Source organism: Pristiophorus japonicus, chromosome 13, assembly GCF_044704955.1.
Source record: "Pristiophorus japonicus isolate sPriJap1 chromosome 13, sPriJap1.hap1, whole genome shotgun sequence".
Taxonomy (NCBI): domain Eukaryota; kingdom Metazoa; phylum Chordata; class Chondrichthyes; family Pristiophoridae; genus Pristiophorus; species Pristiophorus japonicus.
The window spans coordinates 85,558,844-85,569,877 of record NC_091989.1 but is presented as its reverse complement, the minus strand read 5'-3'; the positions used below and the strand labels follow the sequence as shown (position 1 = coordinate 85,569,877).

The following is an 11,034-nucleotide window of genomic DNA, read 5'->3' as shown; positions in this document are numbered from 1 at the left end:
CAATTGTACACCCCTGTCTGGAGTAAAAATAAAACCGGGAAGGTGGCTCAACCAAGGCTAACAAGGGAAATTAGGAATAGTGTTAAATCCAAGGAAGAAACATATAAATTGACCAGAAAAAGCAGCAAACCTGAGAACTGGGAGAAATTGAGAATTCAGCAGAGGAGGACAAAGGGAGAAATTAAGAAGGCGAAAATAGAGCGTGAGATTAAGCTTGCTGGGAACATAAAAGCTGATTGCAAAATCTTCTATAGATATGTGAAGGTAAAAAGATTAGTGAAGACAAGCATAGGTCCCTTGCTGTCAGAATCAGGTGTTTTTATAATGGGGAACAAAGAAATGGCAGACCAATTGAACAAATACTTTTGTTCTGTCTTCACGAAAGAAGACTCAGTAAATCTTTCAGAAATACGAGGGGACCGAGGGTCTAGCGAGAAGGAGGAACTGAAGGAAATCCTAATTAGTCAGCCCATTGTGTTAGGGAAATTGATGGGATTGAAGGCCGATAAATCCCTTGCTTCTGACAATCTGCATCTTAGAGTTCGTAAGGAAGTGTCCCTCGAAATAGTTGATGCATTGGTGATCAGTTTCTTACTGTCTATCGACTCTGGATCAGTTCCTATGGACTGGAGGGTAGCTAATGTAACACCACTTTTGAAAAAAGGAGTGAGAGAGAAAACGGGGAATTATCGACCGATTAGCCTGACATCAGTAGTGGGGAAAATGTTGGAATCAATTATTAAAGATGAAATAGCAGCGCATTTGGAAAGCAGTGACAGGACCGGTCCAAGTCAGCATGGATTTATGAAACGGAAATCACGCTTGACAAATCTTGTGAAATTTTTTGAGGGTGTAACTAAGAGTGGACAAGGTAGAACCAGTGGAGGTGTTGTATTTGGACTTTCAATAGACGTTTTATAAAGATCCACACAAGAGATTGGTGTGCAAACTTGAAGCACATGGTATTGGGGGTAATGTATTAACGTGGATAGACAACTGGTTGGCAGACAGGAAGCAGAGAGTCGAGATAAACGCGTCCTTTTCAGAATGGCAGGCAGTGACAAGTGGGGCGCTGCAGGGCTCAGTGTTGGGACCCCAGTTATTTACAATATACATCAATGATTTAGATGAATGAATTGAGTGAAATATCTCTAAGTTTGCTGATGATACTAAGCTGGGTGGCGGTGTGAGCTGTGAGGAGGAAGCTAAGAGGCTACAGGGTGACTTGGACAGGTTTGGTGAGTGGGCAAACCATGGCAGATGCAGTATAGTGTGGATAAACCTGAGGTTATCCCCTTTGGCGCCAAAAACTTGAAGGTAGACTATTATCTGAATGGTGGCAGATTACGAAAAGGGGAGGTGTAACGAGACCTGGGTGTCATAGTACATCAGTCATTGAGTTTGGCATGCAAGCGCAGCAGGCAGTGAAGGCATGTCGGCCTTTATAGCTAGGGGATTTGAATATAGGAGCAGGGAGGTCTTACTGTCGTTGTACAGCGCTTTGGTGAGGGCTCACCTGGAATACTGTGTTCAGTTTTTTCACCGAATCTGAAGAAGTACGTTCTTGCTATTGAGGGAGTGCAGCGAACGTGCAGCAGATTGATTCCAGCGATGGTAGGTCTGACATATGAGGAGAACTGGATCGACTGGGCCTGTATTCACTGGAGTTTAGAAGAATGGGAAGGGATCTCATAGAAACATACAAAATTCTGATGGAACTTGATACGTTAGATGCAGGAAAAATGTTCCAGGTTTTGGGGAAGTCCAGAACCGGGGATCACAGTCTAAGGTTAAGAGGTAAGCCATTTAGGACCGAGATGAGGAGAAAGTCCCTCACTCAGAGAGTTGTTAACCTGTGGAATTTTCTACCGCAGAGAGTTGACGATGCCAGTTCATTAGATATATTCAAGAGGGAGTTAGATCCGGACCTTATGGCTAAAGAGATCACGGGGTATGGAGAGAAAGCAGGAAAGGGGTACTGAGGTGAATGATCAGCCATGATCTTATTGAACGGTGGTGCAAGCTCGAAGGGCCGAATGGCCTACTCGTGCCCCTAATTGCGATGTTTCTATTTTAACAGTGAGAGTGGCGGCAACAAATTACTACATTTTTGGGATGTACATGTATGTCTTCAACGTTAGCGCAAATTAGGTGATAGTGAATTAGTGCACTGTTTAACATCCCACTCGATTTTATCTACCATTAAAATAAATTGTTGTCGACCATATGCACTACTGCTGAAGATAAATTTTATCCTACGTATTTGGAGTATAATGTATTGATTGCAATGTTAATGGAAATGGTTTTTTGGAAAGGAGACCTATTTGCAATGTCAGACATTCCGTGTGTCGAGGGCAAGTTGAAAGTCTATCTCAGCATTTCTAGATCGCGGCATTAACATTTAAATGTCAAGATGAATGGAAGGAAGCTTCGGCAGTCATAGTTAGAACCAGAAAATCGGGCGGATTCAAATCTAGAACGTTGTACACAGGTACATGGGGGAAATTACTTTGAAATAGGAGTTGGCGCATGCTGATGCAAAATGGTGCAAAAATGAACTTGGAAATAATTTATGTTCTAAGCATTAAATTTTGATAATAAAGTCAATTTAATTGAATGGTTCGATGATATAAATTCCAGGACCAGACCAAAGTACACAGTAAGAGAAGTACTACTATGATTATTACATGCAATTCGCACAGACACAGACTGAACCCACAGAGTTATTCACACTGCGATGACGCTAGATTAATTCCACGCCAGGAAACATGGATAAAAAGGTCCAGCATCTTTCAGTTAATGTAATATGATATCCTTATCTGAAACAATTGGACTATTTATTCTCTGTAAGCAATTCGTGACTCTCGTCCATGTCGCTCTAATCTGATTGCCGCATATTCTGTACTCTTTCCCTTCTGTTTGTGCATACCTCTATTCTTTGAGCCAGTCATATTTAGAGCAGCGTAGGTCAACTTTTTGTCGTCTGTTCGTTCCTTTTTCTGTAACAGTAAATACATATAGGGTCCAATCATTTTCGTCGTCGGTTTGCAGATTACTGTGCAAAACATTTTTTGCTTCTAAAATGTTTTGCAAGATTATGATGTCTTAGTTAATATCAGTGTGATACCGCGATTGAAGTTTATAATTTAATATATATTGACACAGAATATTCAATATTTGAGAACTGGCGAATCCACTGCTTTACATTTCACGAGCCCCTAATAGAAGTTTTCATTCTCATGGAGGAGTTAAACTAATATGGCAGGGGGATGGGAACTAATGCAGGGAGACAGAGGGAAACAAAAAGGAGGCAAAAGCAAAAGACAGAAAGGAGATGAGGAAAATTGGAGGGCAGAGAAACCCAAGGCAAAGAACAAAAAAGGCCATTGTACAGCAAAATTCTAAAGGACAAAGGGTGTTAAAAAACAAGCCTGAAGGCTTTGTGTCTTAATGCAAGGAGTATCTGCAATAACGTGGATGAATTAACTGTGCTAATAGATATTAACAAATATAATGTGATTGGGATTACGGAGACGTGGCTCCACGATGATCAGGGCTGGGAACTCAACATCCAGGGGTATTCAACATTCAGGAAGGATAGAATAAAAGGAAAAGGAGATGAGGTAGCATTGCTGGTTAAGGACGAGATTAAGGCAATAGTTGGAAGTACTTGGATGATGTGGAATATATATGGGTAGAGCTGCAGAACACCAAAGGGCAAAAAACGTTAGTGGGAGTTGTGTACAGACCTCCAAACAGTAGTAGTGATGTTGGGGAGGGCATCAAACAGGAAATTAGGGGTGCATGCAATAAAGGTGACTTTAATATGCACATAGATTGGGCTAACGGTGGAGGAGGATTTCCTGGAGTGCATAAGGGATGGTTTTTTAGACCAATATGTCGAGGAACCAACTACGGGGGAGGTCATCTTAGACTGGGTGTTGTGTAATGAGAGAGGATTAATTAGCAATCTCGTTGTGTGAGGCCCCTTGGGGAAGAGTGACCATAATATGGTGGAATTCTGCATGAGGATGGAGAATGAAACAGTTAATTCAGAGACCATGGTCCAGAACTTAAAGATGGCTAACTGTGAAGGTATGAGGCATGAATTGGCTAGGATAGATTGGTGAATGATACTTAAGGGGTTGACTGTGGATGGGCAATGGCAGACATTTAGAGACCACATGGATGAACTACAACAATTGTACATTCCTGTCTGGCGTAAAAATAAAAAAGGGAAGGTGGCTCAACCGTGGCTATCAAAGGAAATCAGGGATAGTATTAAAGCCAAGGAAGTAGCATACAAATTGGCCAGAAATAGCAGTGAACCCGGGGACTGGGAGAAATTTAGAACTCAGCAGAGGAGGACAAAGGGTTTGATTAGGGCAGGGACAATGGAGTTCGAGAAGAAGCTTGCAGGGATCATTAAGACGGATTGCAAAAGTTTCTATAGATATGTAAAGAGAAAAAGGTTAGTAAAGACAAACGTAGGTCCCCTGCAGTCAGAATCAGGGGAAGTCTAACGGGGAACAAAGAAATGGCGGACCAATTGAACAAGTACTTTGGTTCGGTACTCATTAAGGAGGACACAAACAACCTTCCAGATATAAAAGGGGTCGGAGTGTCTAGTAAGGAGGAGGAACTGAGGGAATTCCTTATTAGTCGGGAAATTGTGTTGGGGAAATTGATGCGATTTAAGGCCGATAAATCCCCAGGGCCTGATGGACTGCATCCCAGATTACTTAAGGAGATGGCCTTGGAAATAGTGAATGCATTGACAGTCATTTTCCAACATTCCATTGACTCTGGGTCAGTTCCTATGGAGTGGAGGGTAGCCAATGTAACCCCACTTTTTAAAAAAGGAGGGAGAGAGATAACAGGGAATTATAGACCGGTCAGCCTGACATAGGTAGTGGGTAAAATGATGGAATCAATTATTAAGGATTTCATAGCAGTGCATTTGGAAAGAGGTGACATGATAGGTCCAAGTCAGCATGGATTTGTGAAAGGGAAATCATGCTTGATAAATCTTCTGGAATTTTTTGAGGATTTTTCCAGTAGAGTGGACAAGGGAGAACCAGTTGATGTGGTGTATTTGGACTTTCAGAAGGCTTTCGACAAGGTCCCACACAAGAGATTACTGTGCAAAGTTAAAGCACATGGGATTGGGGGTAATGTGCTGCCATGGATTGAGAACTGGTTGTCAGACAGGAAGCAAAGAGTAGGATTAAATGGGGACTTTTCAGAATGGCAGGCAGTGACTAGTGGCATACCGCAAGGTTCTGTGCTGGGGCCCCAGCTGTTTACATTGTACATTAATGATTTAGACGAGGGGATTAAATGTAGTATCTCCAAATTTGCGGATGACACTAAGTTGGGTGGCAGTGTGAGTTGCGAGGAGGATGCTATGAGGCTGCAGAGCGATTTGGATAGGTTAGGTGAATGGGCAAATGCATGGCAGATGAAGTATAATGTGGATAAATGTGAGGTCATCCACTTTGGTGGTAAAAACAGACAGACAGACTATTATCTGAATGGTGACAGATTAGGAAAAGGGGAGATGCAAAGAGAACTGGGTGTCATGGTACATTAGTCATTGAAGGTTGGCATGCAGGTACAGCAGGCGGTTAAGAAAGCAAATGGCATGTTGGCCTTCATCACGAGGGGATTTGAGTACAGGGCCAGGGAGGTGTTGCTACAGTTGTACAGGGGCTTGGTTAGGCCACACCTGGAGTATTGTGTGTAGTTCTTGTCTCCTAACCTGAGGAAGGACATTCTTGCTATTGAGGGAGTGCAGCGAAGGTTCACCAGACTGATTCCTGGGATGGCGGGACTGACCTATCAAGACAGACTGGATCAACTGGGCTTGTATTCACTGGAGTTCTGAAGAATGAGAGGGGACCTCATAGAAACGTTCAAAATTCTGACGGGGTTAGACAGGTTCGATGCAGGAAGAATGTTCCCAATGTTGGGGAAGTCCAGAACCAGGGAACACAATCTTAGGATAAGGGGTAAGACATTTAGGACCGAGATGAGGAGGAACTTCTTCACCCAGATAGTGGAGAACCTGTGGAATTCTCTACCACAGAAAGTTGTTGAGGCCAATTCACTAAATATATTCAAAAAGGAGTTAGATGAAGTCCTTACTAGTAGGGGGATCAAGGGGTATGGCGAGAAAGCAGGAATGGGGTACTGAAGTTGCATGTTCAGCCATGAACTCATTGAATGGCGGTGCAGGCTAGAAGGGCCGAATGGCCTACTTCTGCACCTATTTTCTATGCTTCTATGTTTCTAAAAACAAATGTTGCCATCGAGTTGTGTACCTCAAATAATATATGCCTGTTATGTAAACATACGTATTTACAGCACCAGAAAAGTCATTAATAAGCATCTTTCAATCCCTGTATTTCAAGTGGCACACAATGCTATATTACTTGCATCTCTAAATTGAACAATCGACTTGGAACCAATCGATTCCCTTCTTTAATTCACCCAGACTGTCGATGCCGAAGTTCCGCTTTGCCAGACACCCCGTAGTATTTTTCCAAGCATTCAAATAATTGAAATGCACGTAAAGGCAGAAGTAAAACTTCAGTTGGAACGCTGGCACTGGAATTCTGAAAATGTTCTCCCGATCTTTCAAATCTTTGGTGAGAGACCGTCAAACTCCAAAGTAATATTGCGATTGCCCATTTACAGAAATTATTTTGGGTCCAAATATGTTCCCCCGAGATTAGAGTAGGACATGGGAAGATGCATTATGTAATTTCAGGGGCTCGCTCTCTTCCCAACATTCATCTACGCTCTTGAAGTTGTAGCCATTCACCGTCACATCGTTACTCCAACAATTTATTTTGATTCAGTTCATGATTTCCTCTTAGAATATTGATGCCCTTCAGTCTTCCGTTCACTGTTCCAAATATCTGGTGCTGTCTTTGTGTCTCCTTTTGCCCTAAGTATATAACATTGATACTAAACTAGTTATTCTCCTCTATACTCTCTACAAGTCGGATATCTAATGTATATTTGCCTGACCACAACTACACATAAATCTCCAAACTACTGGGTTCAATACATTACCTATCAAAAATTACTGGTTGCAAGATTAGGAGTAAGCTTTTGTTTTTCTCATTTGATCTTTACAAAATTACACTCAGGTTTTCCTACTACAGCCTCTCGCTGTTTCTTGGACGATTTCAGGCTTTTGTGTTGATATACTTCTTCCAGATCGCTATGCCATGCGTTGATCTTTTTTTGCGTGAATGAAATCACCCTGATATCAGTCATCAATTTACCTTTGATGGTTTGCATCCGTTGACCCTTTTCCTCCGATTGAAATTTAATTGAATTGAATTTATTTTTCCGAATTTCTCTGATCACATTAATTGGAATCAAGTATACCTCTTTAATCCCACCTTTTGCAAGCTTCTTTAAGTGACTGAAAACCCCGAGATACCTAACTATTTATTCATAGATCGAACCTCTGATGCTAGGTATTAATCGTGTTCTTCTATGCGCTACCTTCAATCCTTGAATTTATGTAATATTTCTAGGTTTGGGATAAGTACTCAGGATGTAATCTACAGCAGGTCTAAGCAATTTTATTATGGCTTCTTATAACTTGTGTTCTATTGCTTTGGCTACATAGTTCAAGAACGTGTTGGCATACTTGAGAGCTCCTCGAGATTGACTGGCCCGGTTGAGTATCAAGTCAAATAAGACTCTAATGACTTTCAGTTGGTCGTCAGTTACTTCAACACAAATCAAAGTGGAGATGTCTTGCCTGTATTTGTTTCTATGTGCAGTAGATTATATTTGTCAGTCTTAAATTGAAACTAATATTCTTTTACCTACTTACTTATGTCAGCTATAATGCCTGCTGTCTCGCCAAATGTCACTCTCCCTCCCTCTCCCTCTTCTCTGGTCCCTCCCCCACCATCCTCTCCTTCTACCTCCCCTCACCTCCCCTCCATACCCTCCCTCTCCCTCCATTCCATCTGCCTCCCTCTCAGTCCGTTCCTCTCCTTCACCTCTCTCCCATCCCTCCTCTCCCTCGCCCCTCCCTATCCGTCCCCTCCCTCTCACTCATCTGCGCTCCCTCCCCGTCCCTCCTCTCCTTCTTCCTCCCCTACTGTCATTCTCCTCCCTCTCGCTCACTCTCCACCCCCTCTCGCCCTTCCTCTCACTCCCATCCCGCCCTCTCCCCTTCCCTCCCATCCCTCTACCTCCCCCTAAATCTCTCTCCCCTACCTTTCGCTCCCTCCCTTGCGAGTTTGGTGTCAGCTGTAAATTTGACCAAATTCAATTTTATTTCTAAATTCAAGGCGCTACTACTCGAACTTACCGTCCGTCCTTCTTCGCTGTAAATGAATTTATTTTAGTTATTGTTTTTCTTACGTCATTGCTACAACATTTTACGTGGAAGTTTTCAAAAAAATCATCAACAACAATCCCAAAGCCTCATCTGTCTCCATCCGAAACAGAAAGACACTCAGGGATAAAAAAGCAGACCTCATTTTCTGGTATCATCCAAGTTCAACGAGTAAATCATCTCTAAATTCGATAGCAATTATTCGGCCGAAGAATGGTAGAACCCTGATTAAAGGGATACATGGCAAAAAAAACGAATGCACATTGATGACTTTTCTTCAGTATCCCTGTCGATTTTTAGTCGACATTAGCATGGGATTTGGAGATTAGCAGCAAAACTGTGCAATAATTTTTTCTCAGCTCTTTCTATTCCACGTCCTATCGTGTAATGTTAGCTGGACTTTTGCGTTAAAATAATAGTGAGGCTATCCGTGCTCACCATTGTTACGAAGTCAATTGGACAGCAACGTCTGGCCTCCGCACATGCACAATAAACCAAGAAATCATGAAATTGCTTTCCGATTTGCCCTGCAGCTCCACAAGCTTCCTGACACCCATACATTGCCGATCGACTCGGCATTGAATTATATGTAAAGATGCTAAGTTTCAGTACTTCCCCACCAGTTGCCCACTATACATGATAGAAGCAGTTAGGGCTTGTGAATTCAGGTATATGTGAATTTTTAACGGTGTGATAACTTTTCGTTTCTTCAATACAATCTCTCCGGCACTAAAGATGTAATTTTACAAAAGTTGGTGATTTTTAAAAAAACATTAATTTATTATTTTGCTTTTCGTTTGTGTCTTTTTCATTATTCTCTTAATCTCATAAATCTTTCCCTCTCTTTATTTCGTTTGCTGTACATGAGCTTAAATTGTGTATTAGCCCAGATTTTGCATGGCCTCTGATGGCATAGTAAATCTCAATCCATGTGAAATATGCGGTAAAGTAGTAACATAAGCAAGTTAACACTAATAAGAATGGCTTGCAATTTTACCACAGTGAGAGTAAAGTGTCCGAAGCGAAAATTGTGGAACTGTTGTGACGTGTGAATTTTTTTCTAGCTCGGATTTCATGAAATCAGGACAGAGTTGGTTCGGTTTCCAGTTAAAACATCTCTGGTACTTTACAAGGATAAAGATAAAGGAGACTACGGTAGTTTGCTTTCATCTTGTAAATCTCACGTAGTGCATCAGATTGAACATATATACAACATCAAATATTAAGCTCTATACATTTACTTAACATTGACCTAACATAGACGAATGTTTATTTTAAAATAATACCGTCGCTTTATGTTACAAACAAGGGGTAAAATTTGTGAACATACCAGCTCTTCACAATTATGAGATCCATCTTGAATTGTCTCTGTGTTCAGCAAAATAAAAAGTGCAGAAATAAATTGAGTTTCGTGTTTACGGAGCAAGTGAGCAAATAGACATACATACGAAGTCGACTTAGCCTAATATCTGTCAATATTTTGTGATGGCACTTCAACATATATCTCAATGCATCTTAATTATCCTGTATGATAATTCATGCAAGCATTTCTATAACTAGCTGCTCAAAATCACAGACCCTGAATTGTACCTCTACTAAAAGAAAGCATAAAATGTTGTAACAGAATTCTAAGTCAATTTTAAATAAACATTCATCTCAGCTGCTTAAACATACAAACATGTATCTTGTATTCGTGACGGAAACAGGATTTCTCTATTCAAGTTATCAGACATCCCTTCTAGTCCCACTAAAACATTACCATTACTGATTGTAAAAGTAAGGCCGCGTCTCTTGACCTACTGACGAGCCCTTATATTTTTATTGAGCTTGTTATTCCTAAAAAGTGAAGCCATTCCTTACCTATGTGATTCCGTAAATGGCATAGTTTTCCAATCATGATCCCCAGCACTAGACATATGAGTCCACTGACTATACATGCAACTGTAATTAAGTTTTTGCTTTTAATGTCAATTCCTGTAAGATTAATAAATGTAACTTAGAAGCTGTGCAATTTAGGAGTTACCATATAGTCAAAACACAAAAAAGACTGAAATTTCGGTACTGCAACAGTATTAATTAAGGTCATCCATTTATTTAAACTCTATTTTTATGAAGTTCATTTCACTTTGGAGTATCGGAACTGAAAAGTTTTTATAAATATAATAAACTACATTTTGATGAGATTAGGCTTGATTATTGGTATTTATCACAGGCACGTCCCCAATGCCCCTTTCATTGATTTGGGTGTTCATTTTTTCTGTGTGTTTGGTTCAAAGTCTAATGTTGGATATTGCAAGTGAAAGCCTTCTACCTGACCGAATCCAGCTGTGCCGTGCAATTGCTTGGACCCACCTCAGCACAATATACAGCAGACAAGTCGCAGTTTTGATATTTTCCGCTAATAAGAAATATAGATCCAATTATAGCACGCTTTACCTGTATATTGATCTGAGCTTTGGGGCACCTGACTTGTTCTGGACCTGGTCTAAATAGTTCAATCATTTATAGGAAGGGAGGCACAGTCCGCGGGAATAATATTGCTGGAACCAGTAAAACTGACAGGAAACCTGATGGCATTGGGTCGGCAGGATCACCAGCAGCTGGGATTACTACAGTTAGAAAAGAATCATGGTAATTTGAGACTGAAGCCAGTCGAAGAGCCA

General features: G+C 41.1%; 1 protein-coding gene across 1 annotated transcript in view; it reads right to left on the bottom strand.

Annotated features, from left to right (window-relative positions):
• Positions 1–2,612: 2,612 nt before the first annotated feature.
• LOC139278141 (natural cytotoxicity triggering receptor 3 ligand 1-like) overlaps positions 2,613–11,034 on the bottom strand; it is a 46,781-nt gene continuing 38,359 nt past the window's right edge. Inside the window, exons 4-5 of the mRNA XM_070896797.1 lie at positions 9,702–9,739; positions 2,613–2,999 (exon numbers count right to left, since the gene is read on the bottom strand). Coding sequence (XP_070752898.1) covers positions 2,838–2,999; positions 9,702–9,739 — 200 coding nt within the window. The 3' untranslated portion in view covers positions 2,613–2,837. The remainder of the gene's footprint in view (positions 3,000–9,701; positions 9,740–11,034) is intronic.